At 37.1% G+C, this 18,229-nt stretch overlaps 1 protein-coding gene across 1 annotated transcript in view; it reads right to left on the bottom strand.

Moving 5' to 3' along the window:
* The window catches only part of ANGPT1 (angiopoietin 1), a 181,356-nt gene that overhangs the window by 40,320 nt on the left and 122,807 nt on the right, over nucleotides 1–18,229 (bottom strand). The window contains exon 7 of the mRNA XM_075141280.1: nucleotides 4,390–4,556. Coding sequence (XP_074997381.1) covers nucleotides 4,390–4,556 — 167 coding nt within the window. The remainder of the gene's footprint in view (nucleotides 1–4,389; nucleotides 4,557–18,229) is intronic.

The raw sequence follows: 18,229 nt of genomic DNA, 5'->3' as shown, positions 1-18,229 counted from the left end.
TGTAGAGTGCAGCCAGCCTACAATTACTTATTTTTGCAAACAGTGTTGAAGAAGCAACATTTCAGGTGGGTCACTAGCAGGAAATCCTAACAGCTTCCAAAATAAGAGAGTATCTAGTTTGTTTGGCAAAATTATTTCAAATGAACTGCAACTAAAGTTTTGAAAAGGTACACTGTTCTGTGTTTGAGGTATTGAAAGCAAACATGGCAAATGCCTGACAACTGTGAAGGAAAGGCACTGCGAGCAGGAGGTTGGGAACTGTGGTTTTCAGCTTCAGAGGATTCATTTAAATTCTTAATGGCAGCTCCTCAGATAAAGAGAAAGCAGCATTCTCTGAAGGATGGCCAGCTGTTTAGGACTCAATAATCAGGCTTTTATTTGGCCTGCCTTCTGGAGCTTCTTCTATTACAGATAGCAAAATAAATGGATGCATTCTTGTAATAATTTCTAAAAGAGCCCAACATAATTTTGGTTTGCAAAATGTCTGTTGAACATATATCTGTCTGGACTAGGCACTAGTGCATTTGTCAAGCACAAAAAACAGTTTAGATTTGCATGTGGCTTACACTTCATTGTTTCCAGAACTGTCACCATGTTAGTTATTTTCTTTAAATATTCAGATATGTTTGAGTAAAAATAATTGAGGAATTAATCTGAAACCCAAAGGGCCAACAGAGGTGGACAGAGCCTTTTTACCTCTTCATGTTTCCCTCTCTGTTTATTCCAGAATACTGTGAATGGAACTGATTCCCTGTTCCCTAGACAGAGGAACTTCGGTTGTACAGTAAGGAGGCTGCACAGACAGCATGAGCAGAGCTCATTCTGGCCTTTAATTGGACTATGGAGTAGGACAGGAACCAAAACTGCAGTCATTAGTCCCAAGTCAAATTCATTCTGATTTTTGTGGAAAAGTGATTTGAACATGGATAGCAGAATTTATCCCTGTTACTCAACATAATAGTTTTTGAGGCCTGTACACCTTTTCTGATTTATTTTCTACACTTTTGAAATACATTTCTCTTGTTTTTCTTGTTCAGCAAGAAGAATTTTCATGGATCAGTTTTCACAAAAAGTGTTCAGAAAATATGGTTTATATTGCCAAAAGATCTCCCTTTCTTCTAATGAAGTGGGTTTCCTTTCCTTTCCTTTCCTTTCCTTTCCTTTCCTTTCCTTTCCTTTCCTTTCCTTTCCTTTCCTTTCCTTTCCTTTCCTTTCCTTTCCTTTCCTTTCCTTTCCTTTCCTTTCCTTTCCTTTCCTTTCCTTTCCTTTCCTTTCCTTTCCTTTCCTTTCCTTTCCTTTCCTTTCCTTTCCTTTCCTTTCCTTTCCTTTCCTTTCCTTTCCTTTCCTTTCCTTTCCTTTCCTATTTCCCTGTTCATATAGACATCCTGGAGACTTAGACTGATTCAGGATGATTTTCCAGGGCTACTCTGCTGTCCATCACCATATTAAATCTAATCTATTTAAGAAATCTCCAAGTGCCTGTGTTATCAGCCAAGACAGAGAAGCAAATCCTGCTTGGATTTGCTTGGTCCTGCTTGGACCAAAGTCCTTTAAAGGCTCTTTCTTTGAGACAAAGTTTATTAGAGATGACAAAGGACATATCAAAATCTGAATAAAATTTAAATCATAGAATCATAGAAACATAGAATCATAGAATTGTTTAGGTTGGAAAAGACCTCTAAGATCATCCAGTCCAACTGTTAATCCAGCACTGCCAAGTCCACCACTAAACCATGTCCTTAAGTGCCACATCCACACATCTTTTAAATACCTCCAGGGATGGTGACTCCACCACTTCCCTGGGCAGCCTCTTCCAATGCTTGACAAAGTTTTCAGAGAAGAAATTTTTCCTAATGTCCAGTCTAAACTTCTCCTGGCACAACCTGAGGCCATTTCCTCTCGTCCTATCACTAGTTACTTGGGAGAAGAGACCAACACCCACCTCGCTACAACCTCCTTTCAGGTAGTTGTAGAGAGCGATGAGGTCTCCCCTCAGCCTCCTCTTCTCCAGACTAAACAACCCCAGTTCCCTCAGCTGCTCCTCATAAGACTTGTGCTCCAGGCCCTTCACCAGCTTCGTTGACGTTCTCTGGACACGCTCCAGCACCTCCATGTCCTTCTTGTAGTGAGGGGCCCAGAACTGAACACAGTATTTGAGGTGCGGCCTCACCAGTGCCAAGTACAGGGGCACGATCACCTCCCTACTCCTGCTGGCCACTCTATTTCTGATACAGGCCAGGATGCCATTGGCCGCCTTGGCCACCTGGGCACGCTGCTGGCTCATGTTCAGCTGGCTGTCAACCAGTGTCCCCAGGTCCTTTTCTTCTTGGCAGCTTTCCAGCCACTCTTCCCCAAGCCTGTAGCGTTGCATGGGGTTGTTGTGGCCCAAGTGCAGGACCCGGCACTTGGTCTTGTTGAACCTCATACAGTTGGCCTCAGCCCATCGATCCAGCCTGTCCAGGCCCCTCTGCAGAGCCTTCCTACCTTTGAGCAGATCAACACTCCCACCCAGCTTGGTGTCGTCTGCAGACTTACTGAGGGTGCACTCTATTCCCTCGTCATTGATCATTGATAAAGATAGACAGAACTGGCCCCAATACCGAGCCTTAGGGAACACCACTTGTGACCAGCCACCAGCTGGATTTAACTCCGTTCACCACAACCGACTCTACTATCTTACTACAAATACAGTCTAGCATTTTGAAACAAAACAAGAAATTCTCTCGCTATTTTGCCATGAATGAACCCATATGAGTCCTGAAAAGAAATCCTCCCTTAACATAAGCTTTAACATAAGTTAAATTTTCAGCATCTTTCTGATTCCTCAACAATACATGTTGTCCCTATTCAGTCCAGAATAACTGTGAGCAAAAAAGACACTGTTTTTGTTAGTAAATTCAGCCATCTTAATTCACCCTCTGAATAATAATCCTGGCATCTTCTCTGGTTTTCATCATAATTTTTAGAGCTCTGTGTAACTCTGTGTTTTGACATTTTTCCTCACTTGACAAGTATTCGTCCAATCTTTTCATTTTTTGACATCTTCTTCTACTAAGGTTTAAGGCCCCACATTATCCACTTTCACACTGCTGTTTTTATGTCTTGTTTAAATACTTCTAGCCTCTGTTTCGAGAAATTTCCTTTACTTATATTTATTCTTTGCCTAATAGTTCCTCAGAATGGGTGCTCCACCTTCCCGAATCTGGGGAAACAGCATGCCATGGGCAGTGCCAGGCATGGCATTGCTGGAGGCAATGGAGGACAGAGCTATCCTTTGTGTGCCATAGGATAGTCCTTCCTTTATGCAGGAGCTAAACTCATACAGATTGCTTCTAAATGCAGGTTTTGCACTTCTACACTATACAGTAGTGCCCTCTGACAAACCCCAGAGGACAGGGGCACTACTTTGTGTCCCACCTGGGCAGAGTCCTGTCAGCAGAAAGAGCAAATTGCTCTCAGTTCCATTTCTTTGGAGGCCCAAAGGGGAGGGAAGTAATCAGCATTTCTGAGAATCAAGTTACTTGAATTTAAGAATCTGAATACCAACCTAGTTTTACATGCTATGACCTGAATGTTTGGTTTTAGAATGTATTTGTTTCTCTCTTAAGTCTTATGCTAACTAGATGTGCTGTAATAAATAATTTAGGGTATTTTTCTGGGTTTCATTTTCTTTCTCCAGCATTGTACTCCCTGTTCAGATGAAGCAATGATTAAAAAAAAAATAAAATTAAACCACTTAGGTCATCCATATCTCTTATGGCTCCAAGGTTTTTTTAAGAAGCAGATTTAAGTTTCCTATTTTTTTATCTTAAAAAAAGTTTTAACTTCATGTGTCTTTTTCAAACTATAATAAATGGCATGTTGCTGCTGATGATGAATCAAGGCTATCCAGTACCTGACAATTTGTTTTGTGTTTTATCTCCTCACAATAAGATCCAGCATTCTGTTTTTCCTCTTCATTTACACTGAATTTTTAGTTTGGAAGTATCAGATGTTTTAACAGCACTTTTGTTCTTTCCTTCCCATGTCCATTGTTTCAGTTTTATGCTTCTGAGGTAGAAATCCTTCAAGCTGTAATGAAGAATCCATATCCTTTTTCTATTCAATCAGTTTTGAGTTCTGATGGTCTCAGATATGCTAAAAGTTATACATTTTTTTAGCAGTTCTACCAGGCAGCATGATTAATAGATCATCCCTTGTTCTCAGATATGTTAGTTTTACTCTAACTTTCCATCACTGAGAAATCAGATTTCTATTTTATTTTTACCTTCTTTATTCACTTTCAATGAGAATCAGTATCATATTATTATCCTTTCTCATATTTAACAAGTGAACAATGAACAATATTTATCACTCAACAGAGTCAAAAGAATTTCAATAGATTCTTACCTGTAATTCTGCTTTTCATTTCCTACGTGAAATCTGTCATACTGTGAATATGCCCGGTTTCCTTCCCAGTCCATTAATTCAATTCTTAGAGAATATTGCCTCTGACTTGTTATTGCAAAGATAAATTCATTTCCCAGCCAATGTTCACCTGATGGGCTACCAAAACCCTAGAAAAAAGTTGGCAAAATAACTAGATGTAATTATTGTAATTGGTAGAACCTTTAATGTAATAAAAATACATTATTTAATGTAATTAAAACATCATTATATTTTACCTATGTATTCTAATTACTGGTAATAGCTTCCAGTGTTCCAGTTTGACTATCTCTATAAATGAGTCTACTAATACATACCATGTAGGAGTGTCATGCAGTTCAACTGATATTTGAAAGGGCAGTTGAGTTCAACTTTGAACCATTGATCAGCTGAAAATCACTTTCCAATTACAAGATATTAATAGTATGATGCTGTATTTGCACATCCTTCAGTGGGAATACTGGACATAGTCATATTCTATAATACATTTCATATGGTGTTAATCCTAGTTATCATTAAGACAATTAAGTCAAAACAGAATTCTGCTATACACTAAAAGGTTAAAAAAGAATTTAAATTAACCTAGATTATACACTGAATTCAAGTTAGCTGTGGATGATAGCTCATGTTTTAATCTCTAAAGAAGAATGGAGCATTCCTTTGCTATCGAGTGTCTGCCACAACTGAAGGAGGGAGGTTTTTAGTTTAAAATCCTCTTCCGTATATAAGACCTGCTGGACAGAACAGTGTCTGTGAGTGATCCTCAGCTGTAACTTTTATTTACTTCATTCTTGGTCCATTAAAGCTCATATTGGTTAAGATTTTGACTACTACAAAGTTATTTTTTTCTCACCCTGCTGAGGTGAAATAAGATATCTCTATATGTTTTGATGCTTTGAAATCTTTAACTTAAGGAGTTAGGAGTGTTCCTATAGACTATCCAAAGAACAGGAGAGGGTACTCTAACTTTATTTTTTAAGAATGAAAAATAAACAGCAGTAGAATATGTAAGGTACCTAACTCTCCTCACATTTCATATATTCCGATGATCTTATTTCCAGTTAAGCAAACTATACAATTTTCAAACATGGAAAAATAATAATAAAAGAAAAAGTATAATCCATTTTCAAAATGTATTCCTAGACCTGCATTTTTGTGCATCTTCCAGGTTTTAAAGTTGTTTACATTTTAGTGAATACTTTACTACATTAAATTTAAGGTTTTATGTAATGTAATTAATTTAATTTACTGTATATTAAAATTATTTTTCTTTATAAACTCTTAGTTCATACCTGAGAATTCTTAGCTCAATTTGTGTTCTCTTTAAACAATAAAAATTATTTTAAACAATAACAGTCCTGCGAAGGACTATTTCAACATGACTATGCTTATTCATATTTCTTAAGCTAGGAAAAATGAGAACTGGAAATCTCCTGATTTGCTTACAGTGATGTGCTGGGAGTGTTTTAGAAGACCCTTGTGAAAAATTCTTGATCAAATTAAATGAAAGATTGGATGATTTTCTTGCCTGTGATAAAAATTCACCATCTGTTACTAAGCTGTGACTGCCAGATATAGGAAAGAAATAAACAATAAACCAATCCTGGTTTTGGAATAGATTAGACTGTATCCAATCTCAAATATTTTCCTTTGCCATTCATTATAGGAAGTTACTTTCCCTCTGCACTCCCCATCATGGTATTTAACAGACAACATTTGCTCTCAGTTTCAGATCATGAATTAAACCATGTGATCTGCCATTGATTGAGTCAGTGTAATTTTCAAGAATAAGTCTGAACATTTCCAGAAAGCACATATTTTTTAAAGGGGGGGAAAATTAAGAGACTTTCTCGGGACTAGAAGTAATGGGTAATGGGAAATGTGTCCGTGAGACACATTGGCAAGAAATCGATCTTCTCTGTATGACGTTTCAGTCACTCCTAATGTGAGATGGAAACACTGAAAGTATAGCCCTCTCTCTTTTTTGTTCCTTATTGCATTGCCCTGGCTCCAGCCCTGACTAGTTGTGTCTATTGAGGATGAAATCCTGCCTCCCCAGAGGCCATGCGGCAGCTGAGTGAAGCTGCAGCGCAGCTAATAATTCACTCAGGCAATGGATAGGTATACCAGCTGCAAACTTCTAAAGAAACTTAATTTAAAAAATTTAGAAGCTTAAAAGTTTATGACTGGATCAAAAAAACATAAAATGGAGATTTTTTTTTGTTGTTCCTACAGGGAATTACATTAGAGAGCACTCTACTCAGGAGTCATTTTTGTTTTAACTAGCCTACCTGAGCAGATATTTTGTGCTGATACTAGAGGCTGAGAAGACATGCCACATTTGGCTACGCTGAGCTGAGTACACTAGTTTATGTTTCGAATAAGCATGTCTGCCTTTTGGCTCAGAGACCATCAAATGATAGCCATGGACACAGTGTTTAGGCTGCAAGAATTGAAATTCAGCAGTCTGTGGTGAGTCTCAGAGAAGACTCAAACTGAAATATGGGAGGATACTATTAGTTGGCTTTTCCTTTCCTGCACATTATTTCATTATATCCTCTTTCTCAAGTAGATGATTTCCTACGTAAGTCCCTGTAAATACTAGTTATAGCTAATACTGGTGATATCTCGCTTTGACCACACCAGTCTTCCAGTGTGAGCTCCTGTCCCTCAAGCTTTCCCATGATGATGCTTCTGTATCTCTCACCTACTGCTTTGATCGCATTCGCATGCTTATTTGGCTTCATACATACTTCCTAAAACACAAAAGCTTGTTCCTCACCTGCATAAACCCTTCTACAGCTGACATACCCTTCTGCAGTTTTCACTGTGTTCTATCTGTTCCTTTGATCCTTTCCATCTCCTTGCCTTGTCTCTCTGCCCTATGACTGCCACACATGGTCTCTCCTGTTCTAACAGCTTTGGCAGTGTCATACCAGAGCAGTCGGTGGTTTGTCTCTGACATCGTCTTTCACCAGTGGTCATTGCCACTTGTCTCAGAGGAAGGGAAAATATGCTCTGCAGTGACTACCTAACAGCCAGTTTGTCTCCCTAAAATCCAGAAGGCAGAAGTTGGAGCATAGGTGTTTCTTTGCAGTCTACACGGTTTCTTATTCACAGAAGATATATTATTTTTCTTATTAGCTGTCTCCCTTTAAAAGAAGATTTTCAGGAAATCCTTTCTCCCTTTTTCCCAGTGCTGGCAAGCTGAGGGGACTCCCCTTTGAACTGTGGCTCTATTGAATTATATTTGTCTTATCTTATTTAGGTTACAGCCTATTCAGGATGTAATACATGTGGCTTTTTTAACATTATGTGTTCCTATATGTGTTCTCTAGACACCATATGTAATTATGCTGAAATAATAATAATTTTTCTTCTTCACATTTACACTTTCTTCTCCCTTTTCACATGTGTTATTACACTAAGATGAAAATCTATCACTAAGTGGTTTGCTCTCTGACCAGAGGAAATGAAGTTGCAGCAAAAGGGAACAGAAGGAATATAAAAAGGAATATAAAAAATTATGAGGAAAGCCACCACATTAGTTATGAAAAACTGAATCCTATTATAAGGAGCTACAATACTGAAACTCACATTAGAAATGCCTAGATAAGGAATTTTTTTTTCTTGTCAGGAGCAACTTCTTTTTAAACAAACTCCTTGTTCTTATGAAAAGAAAACCAAGGACGTAAGTGGAATATAAAACATATCACTGAAGCAAGAAATGTTCCTAAGGAGAAGTATTTTATTAAACACCTAATATGGCTGGAAAAAGAAATAAACAAACAAACAGGCAGTCAAAGCTTTCATAGATCTAAAACAGAGAGGAGCAGTACATTTCTGTTAAGCACAGAGTTGGGAACAATTTCTTCAAGTATAATTTTATTATGCCAAACTCAACTGTTTCCAACCTGTATTTAGTCTGCAGTTTACTGCCTCTATTTCAGGCCTGAAGAAAGACTTGCATGCTTGCTGGTTTTTCCAGATACTTTGGCTGACTTAATAACTACACAGCTTTCCTTGTTTATATCTGACTTAGACTGTCACTGCTACAAGAACACTACTACTTTGACAAGATATGTAAGCCTTTGTGTGAAGAAGAGAATGACATATTATTAGCCAAAAAAACCTGAGAAACATGATTTAACTTTTCATTTCCATTCCCAACGCTGAGGCTGGCAAAGAAAATGATTGTGCCTTTTCATTTGCCTTCAAGTTCTTTAGCCTTCAAAGTACATTTTGAATTTTATCTTTAAATACAAGATCTTTTTTTTTTCCTTCAGCCAGAAAACTTAAGGAAACAAGCTTGTGCAATTTTTACACCCACCTGTCCTTTATTTTTGTGCAATACTTTTTGAACCCTTTTGAGGTTGGGATAGAAATCACACAAACTTGAAGTTCAACAACCGGTGCCTGGATGAGTTGCCACTGGGAGAAATGCTGAAGCAGAAGCTCAGCAGTTGCCTACTCCAATTGCCTATCAGCAGGCGCAGACCAGCCAGCCAAGCTCAGACACTGAGCATGTATTGCCTCGGAGGACCCTCAGACATCTGGGAGAGATTTGAAGGACATAAAAGGGGAACTCAAGCTATTGCCACAGAGAATCTTAGAAAATAATGGGGATTCAAGAGATTATTAGTAATGAGAATGGGACTTCTATGCGGGGGACAGGACAAAAATCCACAGAAAAGCAGACCTCATTAATTTTGCTGTTCATGAGACAATTCAGTAATCGTTCAGTAATGAAAATTCAGTAATGATATCCAAGCATTTCAGTTAACAGAACATTTATGTTTATACTGCTGCTCAAGCCTATGGGGTCCCAAGTGATAAGATGCCTTCAGCCTTGCCTTAGACCATGCTTGTCATCTTCTACAGACAAGGAGTATGGTTTTGAGAATTCCTTAGGGCATAGTGTTAAATCTTAAAAGTTAACCTTAGGAGTCACCTATTCCAGACCCTGTCATAAAATGTGTTTGTTTCCCAGTATATATACACTCTGTCAGCATACTCATTGTTTTTTGCATTCATATTGCTATAGCAAATACTTCCAGAACTATTTGTGTTAAAGTTTTGTACTTAAACTCATGGAAGTACATGAGGTGATCCAAGTCATCCTCAGCTATCAATCTACTAGGAAAAGGAACATCTGTATTTCATGAATGTGTTTATAGTTAACTACATTTTAAGTCCCTCTGAAACACAGTGAGTCATAAGCACTGTTCCAAAATTGCATTTTACATGACTAAGAGAAACTATTTTGTCATTAGCTTTCTATATTTTGTTCATTATATGTTTCCAAGTAGAGGGATTAATTCTTTAAACTTTACATTTTATTCCAGAAATACTCATTTTGCTTTTCCCTTGAAATTTGCATAACATTTTGGGATGAGTGGCAAATCAGAGGCTTTAAGTTCCCAAAAGAGTGGTTAATGTAATAGGGAAAGGTAAGAAATTTCCAAAAGTTTTCAGAGTTCTCCTACATTTTCCTCATTAGCACTCTATGGAAGTTGGAAGAATATAGCAGGGAAATATGCTTACATTATCATAATATGCTTTCTTAACTGTCCACTACTAGCCATAAACAGAATACACAAATCTTTGCACTGACCGAGCATAGATGATTTTAATGTTTCATTTTATTTTTCACAAACAGAAAACATGTATAGTTTTGCTGCTGAAAATTGCCTTAAGATCATATTTTGCAAAGTTTGATCTGAAATAAGTCAGTTAAAAAGACATAAAAATCACAACCAATTAGGTTTTTTATCAAGGAATAATCAGGTGACATTTTGTACTACATTTGGAATAGATTGTTCTTGTAGACATGATAACATTTGTTTTCAGAACAAAGAAATGACACAATATAGGACCTTACTGAGAGTTTTAATCCCATTTATGTACTAGGATGAAGCAAAGGAGTTTTCTGGGGTTTTATGCCTATAACTATATAGTAAATTGTGTAAATTCTGACATAGTGCCTGACTGTTATGCAAAAAAATAAATAAATAGTAATTTGTTGTTCTTTTGTATGCATTAAAGTACTTAGAACCGGGAATCAGAGACAAAAGTCCATGATTTTATAATATTTACTCTAGATGACATCCAGGTTCTACACCACCTCATTTCCAATTGCATGGTGATTAAGAGAGTCAAAACTACTAAAGCAGTCGTGAGTACGAAGAAACAGAATTCAATACTGGTTTTAAAAATGACCTTAAGAATTTACAAAGTTGATACTTATTCAAAAATAATAAGTAGGGTGCAAAAGAGTTTTATTAGCTTTGGCAAAATCTGTGAGGGTATTCTGCTTGAATCATGTTACTCCAAGTTCATTAAACAATTATCTCTCTTACTTTATTTATTTTGTCTGATAATGCTCATAGGAAGCTTTGACTTTTTATAGACAAAACAAATTGGAACCAGACACAGTCAATATATCCTATGGGTTCATCTCCTGTCAGACAATTCACTGAATAAAGCAGATAGTAATTCAGTGTTTTACAGCAGCAGTGTCTTCCCAGAAGCCATAAAGAATACTCAGCTCCTTTTGCCTTAGCTGAGAACGTGGAATGGATTTTGTTTAAGAAAATAATTTATAAAAAGGTCAGTATACTTCTTCATTTCCATCATGTTAAATTATTCATTGCATTATTTGAAATAAAGATGTGGTCTATAGAAATGACTTCAATTTCCTTGGAGAACAAATGTGTTAAATAAAGTTACCTTAAAAGAATATGGGAAAATAATGCTAAATATTCAGAATTATGTCTATGAAATACTAACAAATATTTTGTGGCAAGTTTTAAAAACATGTTTAGATTGAAGCCAGAGTTACCTTCTCAAAAGACTAAAACAAAAACTAAGTTACTGTGAGTTTAAATAAAGAACTAAATGTCTGTATAATCATTCCAAGTTTGAAAAGCGTGTCTCAAAATCTTGTTCATATCCTGCAGCAATTCAGTCTGTTGCACTTCATTCTAGACCAAATATATTAGTAGACATACAGAAGTTAGGTTTACTTTTTCCTTTTTCCTTCTCAAACACACACCGCATGAGTAGTAGCAGACTTCCTGATGAGGAAGAATCACAGAGACAGAAGCCAGGTTTGAGGTGCAAACCTTACACAAATGTTACCTCTGGCTAGGCAATGGGCCCCAAACAGCTCAGTTTCCTACAGTGACCCATAATCAACAGCCAGTGCATCTTCCTCAGATCTGGATTAAAATCTAACTTCCTTACTGTTTAACTAAAAACAGGAGAGTATTTCCTACTGACACAAATTACATTGAGACCGCCTCTCCCAAACCACCTTCTTCACTCTAGGACAAGTGGATCCTGGGAAAATACAGACACTTAGTGCAGCTCCTAGTAAGTGCATCTCAGGGAGGTGAGAAAAGAAAACTCTATTTTTGTATTCTGAGAAAGATGAATTGGGAGCTTAAGAGAACTTTCTGTTTTATTCTTTGCAAAGAAATAAATTGTATGGTTTAGGGCTAAAAATTCAAAATGTGAAAAAAAAACTAAAAAAAAAGTACTTTTCTTTCACTTCAGGCAAAAAGGAAGAACTTTTGGAGGTAGATTTTAATTTTATTTTCTTTTCAAAAGACATCACTTTATCCCAAATAGCAAAGATCCACATGACTAGGAGCATAGATGCTACAGGAAAGACCAACTGTCAAACTATTTGTATGTGAGTTTGAGTAGGGACTTGAATCTCAGACCCATAATCGGTCTAAATACCCCAAGCATCAGACTTATGGGTTGCTCTTTTCTCTCTTGCTTGGGCTCAGCTGCTACACTAAATAACTGAACAAGAATAGAAGATGACTGACACGGGTCTCAAAAAGTTAGAGTGTTAATTTGACCCAAGCCCCAAAGTGAAGGGCTGCCCCAGTGCGTCCCAAATGGAACAGCTCAGGCAGGAGATGCTCCTTCCTGAAGACAAAGCTGTTTCATGATGAGAGCACAAAACTGTCATTTGGGAGGACCTCTGCTACAATTCTAATGAATGTTCAAATCACTAATTTAAAAAACAACCTTTCAAAATCTCACCTGGCTCTTATAAAATAGCATTTCCATCTTTTGGTTAGAAAGTTTTTTTAATAACATTAATCTTTCTCATGGTGCTCTGCTACAGGCTATTAGCATAATTAAGCTGAATCATGATATTATTACATAAAATTTATTAAGTTTTTTACATGTAAGGAATACCTTGAAGCACTGGTGGCAGAGTAGGCACAAGTATATAACCATGTGTCAACACACTTGAAACTGATGTTATCCAGTAACATTTGCATAGGGAAAACTCTGCTGAGGATAACACATTTAAAACACAACTGTGCTCCAACACAAAATTGTGTTTAATTTTACATGCAAAAATATTCCCCAAAATAAAGAAGATGCTTCCTTGTGCGGTAACATCTTCTCTGTTGCTCAATCTAGTGATCCAAAGCCCTTTGAAACAAATGTTGTTTCATTTTTGCTCCCTTAGATCATACTGTTGAAATGCATACTGTAGATTAAGCCTCGGTCAGGACCAGAATAGTTTCATGAGCATGTTTTCATAAAATCGAATATGGTCTCTCACCGCTTTGATATCGTGTCTATCTCCATTGGACATGCTGGATTTAGACCTCAGGAGAAGCAGAGAACATGCTGGCTCTCTTTATAACACTGATGAAAGTGACAATTATCTGAGTAACAGTTGCAGTCAGAAGTGACTTTTTATTAAACTAGCGTGACATGTCATTCTTTATCACAGAAGAGTGGGTCTCCATGAAAGGCATTACTCACACAATATCTTAATACACATTCCAGTCACCAAAAATCATTTCCTTATATCCAAATTACTGGTAAATATTTGAAAGAAACAAATAACTTCTATGTCATCTATCCTAATCCCTTGAAGTAAATGATTTTTTTCAGATGTAAGCAACTTATAATTCATGACTTTGAGGTGTACTATCATAAGAAATATATTTGTGACTATATGTTACAAAATTATTCATGTCTGAAGTGTGCTTTTCTTATCCCCTTGTACTCATAACTCACTCGTATAAGCTTATTCATGCAACATAATATTCAACACCACCACGACTCCCAATCTGTCTTGTTTGTTTACAGTACAGAAGCAACATGCCTTCTGCCTTTTCCAAGGACATGCACTCCCTAGTTCTTGCCTTTCTACAGGTCCATCCTGTCCTCAAATCCTTCATTTTTGCAGGAAGGACCACGCTGATATTGCAAGGCACTTTACAGAATTCTTCATGCTACTGGCAGGGAAAGAACGTGAAACAGTTTCTGCAGAAGGAATTATGGGTTATACCTCCAGCTAGCTAGCTGGATAGTGTTATGAAGGTTATCCTCCTTCCACAAAACTTTCTGTATTCCTTTCCTATTCCCAGGTTATCTTCAAAATGCCTCCCCACATTCTTTGAACCAACAATTCTTTCCCTCAGAACTGTTTCACTAAGCCACAAGGGGAAGGAGAAGCTGTGAAGAGTGCTCTGAACAGCCCCTACTGCTCTGCTAGGCAGAAGAAAGAAAACCAGAATAACCCATGTGCTAACAGTAAAAGCTTCTCAGCCCTGAAGAAACATAGCCCTGCAAACTGCCATTTGAGAATGGCCCATTACCCCTAACTGCTTGGGCATTATTTGTGGAATGTTGTTTGAGTCAAACCAAAACTCCACTAAAATTTAGTGGTGAGGATCTTGTGTCGCAAGACTGTGTTCACTCACAGGCCGTGGCCCTGTTCAATGTGCTAGTACAGGTATGGCCTAGGAGTTGAGAAAGAAGGAATTGAGTCAAATAGGAGTAGGATCCCCATCCACTGGATCCCTCCTATGCAAAACAGGGAAACACAAAAACTCTCATTGGAGGGAAGACACAGGTTCTTATTATAAAATCCAATTAGCTAATTATCAGGAGCAGCTGTATATCTTTGCCCTTGGGGTGATCCTTCATAGCCAAACAATTTGAGGGTAATAACAGTGAAGATGAAAATTTATGCCTATATGAGATCAATCAACAATCATACTTTTAACGTTTACGTACCTGACCGTATGTACATTAAGTGTAATATTTTGTTGCTTTGCTTATATTTCTTTGAGTTACTGTTTGTGACCAAAAACCACATAACTTGAATATAGGTCAATAGAGAAAATCTCTTACTGTCATAAAATCACAGATCTGTTAGTAGCTAGGAATCTCTACCTAGTATGTGTATGTACCTTTTCCACATGACAATAAAGGTTTCCTAATTTTAAATTCCTGTCAAAATTACAAATAATTATCTGGAAAGCTGATGAGTGTTTTAATTCCTGTGAACAACAGCGGCGCCTTTCTAAATCTCCCTAACAGAAGTCAGGTGAAGTTAGCTTCAACAACCATTTCAGTACTTGACATCTTGTGAACCCACAGAGCTGCATCATATGCTTGCAGTGGAATATACTTTTTAGCTCCCAGCAATCTCTTTTCTTTAGTCTAAAGGGAAAAATTTAGCACAAATGAAGATCCAAAAAATGAGCTTTTGACAAACTCATTTAATGTGGAATAGTCACAGAAAGAGCAGTTACCATCTTCAGAGTTGTTTGATAGTATTTGAGTTCTCTTTTAAAGAACACAGGAATACGGCAAATGTATCAATAATATCAGACTCCCGTGAATACAAGAAGTGTGAAGATTTTGTGTCCATATCAATGCATAACATAGCTTAAATACTTATAATCCAGAAAAGGATTTAAAATTAATTCAGAATAGCTAGCTTTAACAAAACCGAAAATTATGAAAGATATTGAGCATTCAAATTATAAGCAAATTTATTTTTTCTGTCAAGAACATTCTGCTCAGCCATGTCATATGGTTTATGTAATTTCTGTTTAAAAAAAACCACATCTGAAGTTGTTTTCCACTAAAATAGTGGAACAAGAATCATGAAGCTTACATAAACAATTTAAAAATGCGCCTTGTGCATTGCTTTTTACGCAGTCGTCCTCTCACTTGAAAAAGAAAGTGATGAACATAATAACCTAATGTGACTGGAAGGGGTTGGAGCTCTGTCTGTAGTTGATTGATTCTCCAAGTGTTTGGGGAGAAAAAAGAATATGCACAATCTTTGTAAATGGACAAAACTTCATCAGAGAAATATCCATCATCAATTAATGTTCCAAAAGGGAACAGTACAATAGCTTGAGTTTTTGCCTCTTTGCTCAGGTGAAACACAATGTTAACTGTGGTGAGGACCTATTTTGAAAAAGAAAAAAAAGTGCAAGTTAGTATTGCTACTGAAGCAATATGGAACAAAAAAAATGTCAGAGTTTAGAGTCAGGAAAGGTGGGCAGAAAGAATGATAACAAAACTGAAAACTGGAACTGAAACTTTCACAAGAAAAATTAAAATAAGACTTAAAACAGATGGAGACCATAAAAGGAATTAGGAGACCATTCTAAAACAGGAGCTGGACACTTTGCAAAAAAAAATTAAATGTAAGTAACATCTGGAAGTTTTCAGAATGAACTGAAAGATGGTCCTAAGAAATAAAATCTGCTGGAATAGTACCTCTTGTTATGAATAATTCAGGTAGATCTAGACACCCAAACACACAACTTGCAGTCTGTAGGACTTGCAAGGACTGGTGACGTGAAAACATGAGGTGATCAGCAACCTGATTGTCACAAACTAGAAGGTCTTCCAGGAAATGGATGGGACCTATGTCCAAACTAGAACTTACTCACAGAGGTCAACTGTAGGAGGTATATCAAAAAGGATAAAAACTATCATGCCTAGAAGGAAATCAAAGACTTACAGTCTGAAGAGGTGTTCAGCTGTCTTTTAGGTAAGCAGAAGACATGGATCACCAGGCTTGTTATACTAGTTATAATTTACTAATTATAGGCTCAGAGGAAAGTCAGATTATTCCAGATAACGTAATGTAAATGTCCACTAGAACTGCTTTCAGAAATACTTCCTGAGAAAATTCTGGTAACCATCTCTGTGGTCCAGCTCTCAGTGTGCTGCAGAATTTAAGCCATGGAAGAGCATAAATTATCCTGTTCTGGCATTATACCATATTGGCACTATGGAGCTAGCCATCAATTTGACCCAACAGCTTTAAGGAGAAAAGAAAAAGAAGAAACCCCAACAGAAATGGAAGTGGTTTTGTAGATGTCGTTTTCAGGCACACACAAATGCTAGTGATGACTTCTGAGATAAGTTGGCAGCAGACTTGTTTTAAGCACTGAACTGGTGTTGGACTCTTAGATGTTAATCAGGAACATGAGATTAAGGGGGCGTGGAATTTACTGCTGAACTTCATTCTTGCCTCAGAGAACCAAAAGAAAAACCAGCTGCTGGTCAGGAAGATAGGAGGTGGTTGCCATAAAGCTTAGAAATTCAGCTGTGGGTCTAATATGTACAAGTGATCCTAATCTAGCTTATGACGTTATGAATTATTTAAAAAGTGATAGCTTGCTTTCATCAGAGAAAGGAAAATAACAATACTGTAGCAATAAAGGCATGCAGTACAATTAAATACTGACAGGCAAGAAATAAACTGGCTAGAAGAAGGATTGTTGTGGGCTGGCCAAGGCACGTAATTTCAAATACCTGTTGAGAGTCTTTCTCCAATGACAGAAAGCAAGAAAATAATTTTAAAGGTCTGAGGAAGCCCCCAATAGACTTAACCCCCAAGAAGCCCCCCTAGGAAACTGATAGGCTATTGAATGTTGGGCTATTGAGTGTGGAATAACTTCTGTGAAATTCATGGGAATTATTAAACTAGACATGCTAAAAGGCTAGAGAATACGGAATCCAATACTCCATCACCTAATTTGGCAAAAATGGAGACAGTGACTGGGAAAGGTGCATTCATCCAAGAACAGAAAAGCTGGAATTTGAGCAAGTCGTCTTGATAGCCAAGTTAGCACATGAGCTAATCATTTGCTTGGATTTGATTATTGCTAATGACTGCCTAATAAATGCCAGAAATTGTGTCTTAGAAAGTAAGCTTGTAGAAACCCTCCTTCTAAAGACGGCTGAGGTTTGCAAATGGTAAGCAATAGCTTTTTAAAATTATATTCTCCTTCTAGAAGTCAGAACTCTAATAGTGTTTTACATACTCTCCTCAGGCAAGGAAATAAGAAAAATGGTTGAAACCTGCTTCAGGGTGATCTTAGCTGCTGTTGTTAAAGAAATTATTTGTTGCTTCACTTCAGATTTTTCTGATAAGCAACAAAGAGTATAATGGAAAATCCATAGAAAATGTGAAAGAACAGATGTAGTAGACACTGATAAGAAAAGAATGGGAGGATGAACTCACAGGTTCTTTCCTCTGATTTTCTTCCAATTAGTATTGAATGTACAAAACTGAAATGGCCCAAGAAATTTCGTAGTCAGAAATGAGTTCTTAGAAGCAAAGGCACAAATTACACTGGTAAGCACATATGCCACTAATGAAGAAGATGGCATAACCAATCTTGCATAACAACAAATCTGTGTAAAAGGTTTTGTATTTATAGATAGTAAAGAAAGTGTAACTTCATTTTCCAGAGTGGAGGTTGGACACCAATGGAAATGGAGCCAAAAGAACAAGGAAAAGATGTTACGACCACTATTACTATAGTATCACTGACTTTGTGGTAATTTATGTATGGATGGAGTTGTATACTTCCTACTTTCAAAAGATTTATGGCTACTTTATCTCTCTCTTAACCTGTTTCCTGTGTTGGTGTCTGGAAAACACATAGAACAGGAATCGAAATACTTACACGTAAGCTGAAACTGAACACCAGCTGTACAC

Source organism: Calonectris borealis, chromosome 2 (genome assembly GCF_964195595.1).
Source record: "Calonectris borealis chromosome 2, bCalBor7.hap1.2, whole genome shotgun sequence".
NCBI lineage: Eukaryota > Metazoa > Chordata > Aves > Procellariiformes > Procellariidae > Calonectris > Calonectris borealis.
The sequence above is the reverse complement of the archived record's forward strand: the minus strand, read 5'-3'. Positions and strand labels throughout refer to the sequence as shown.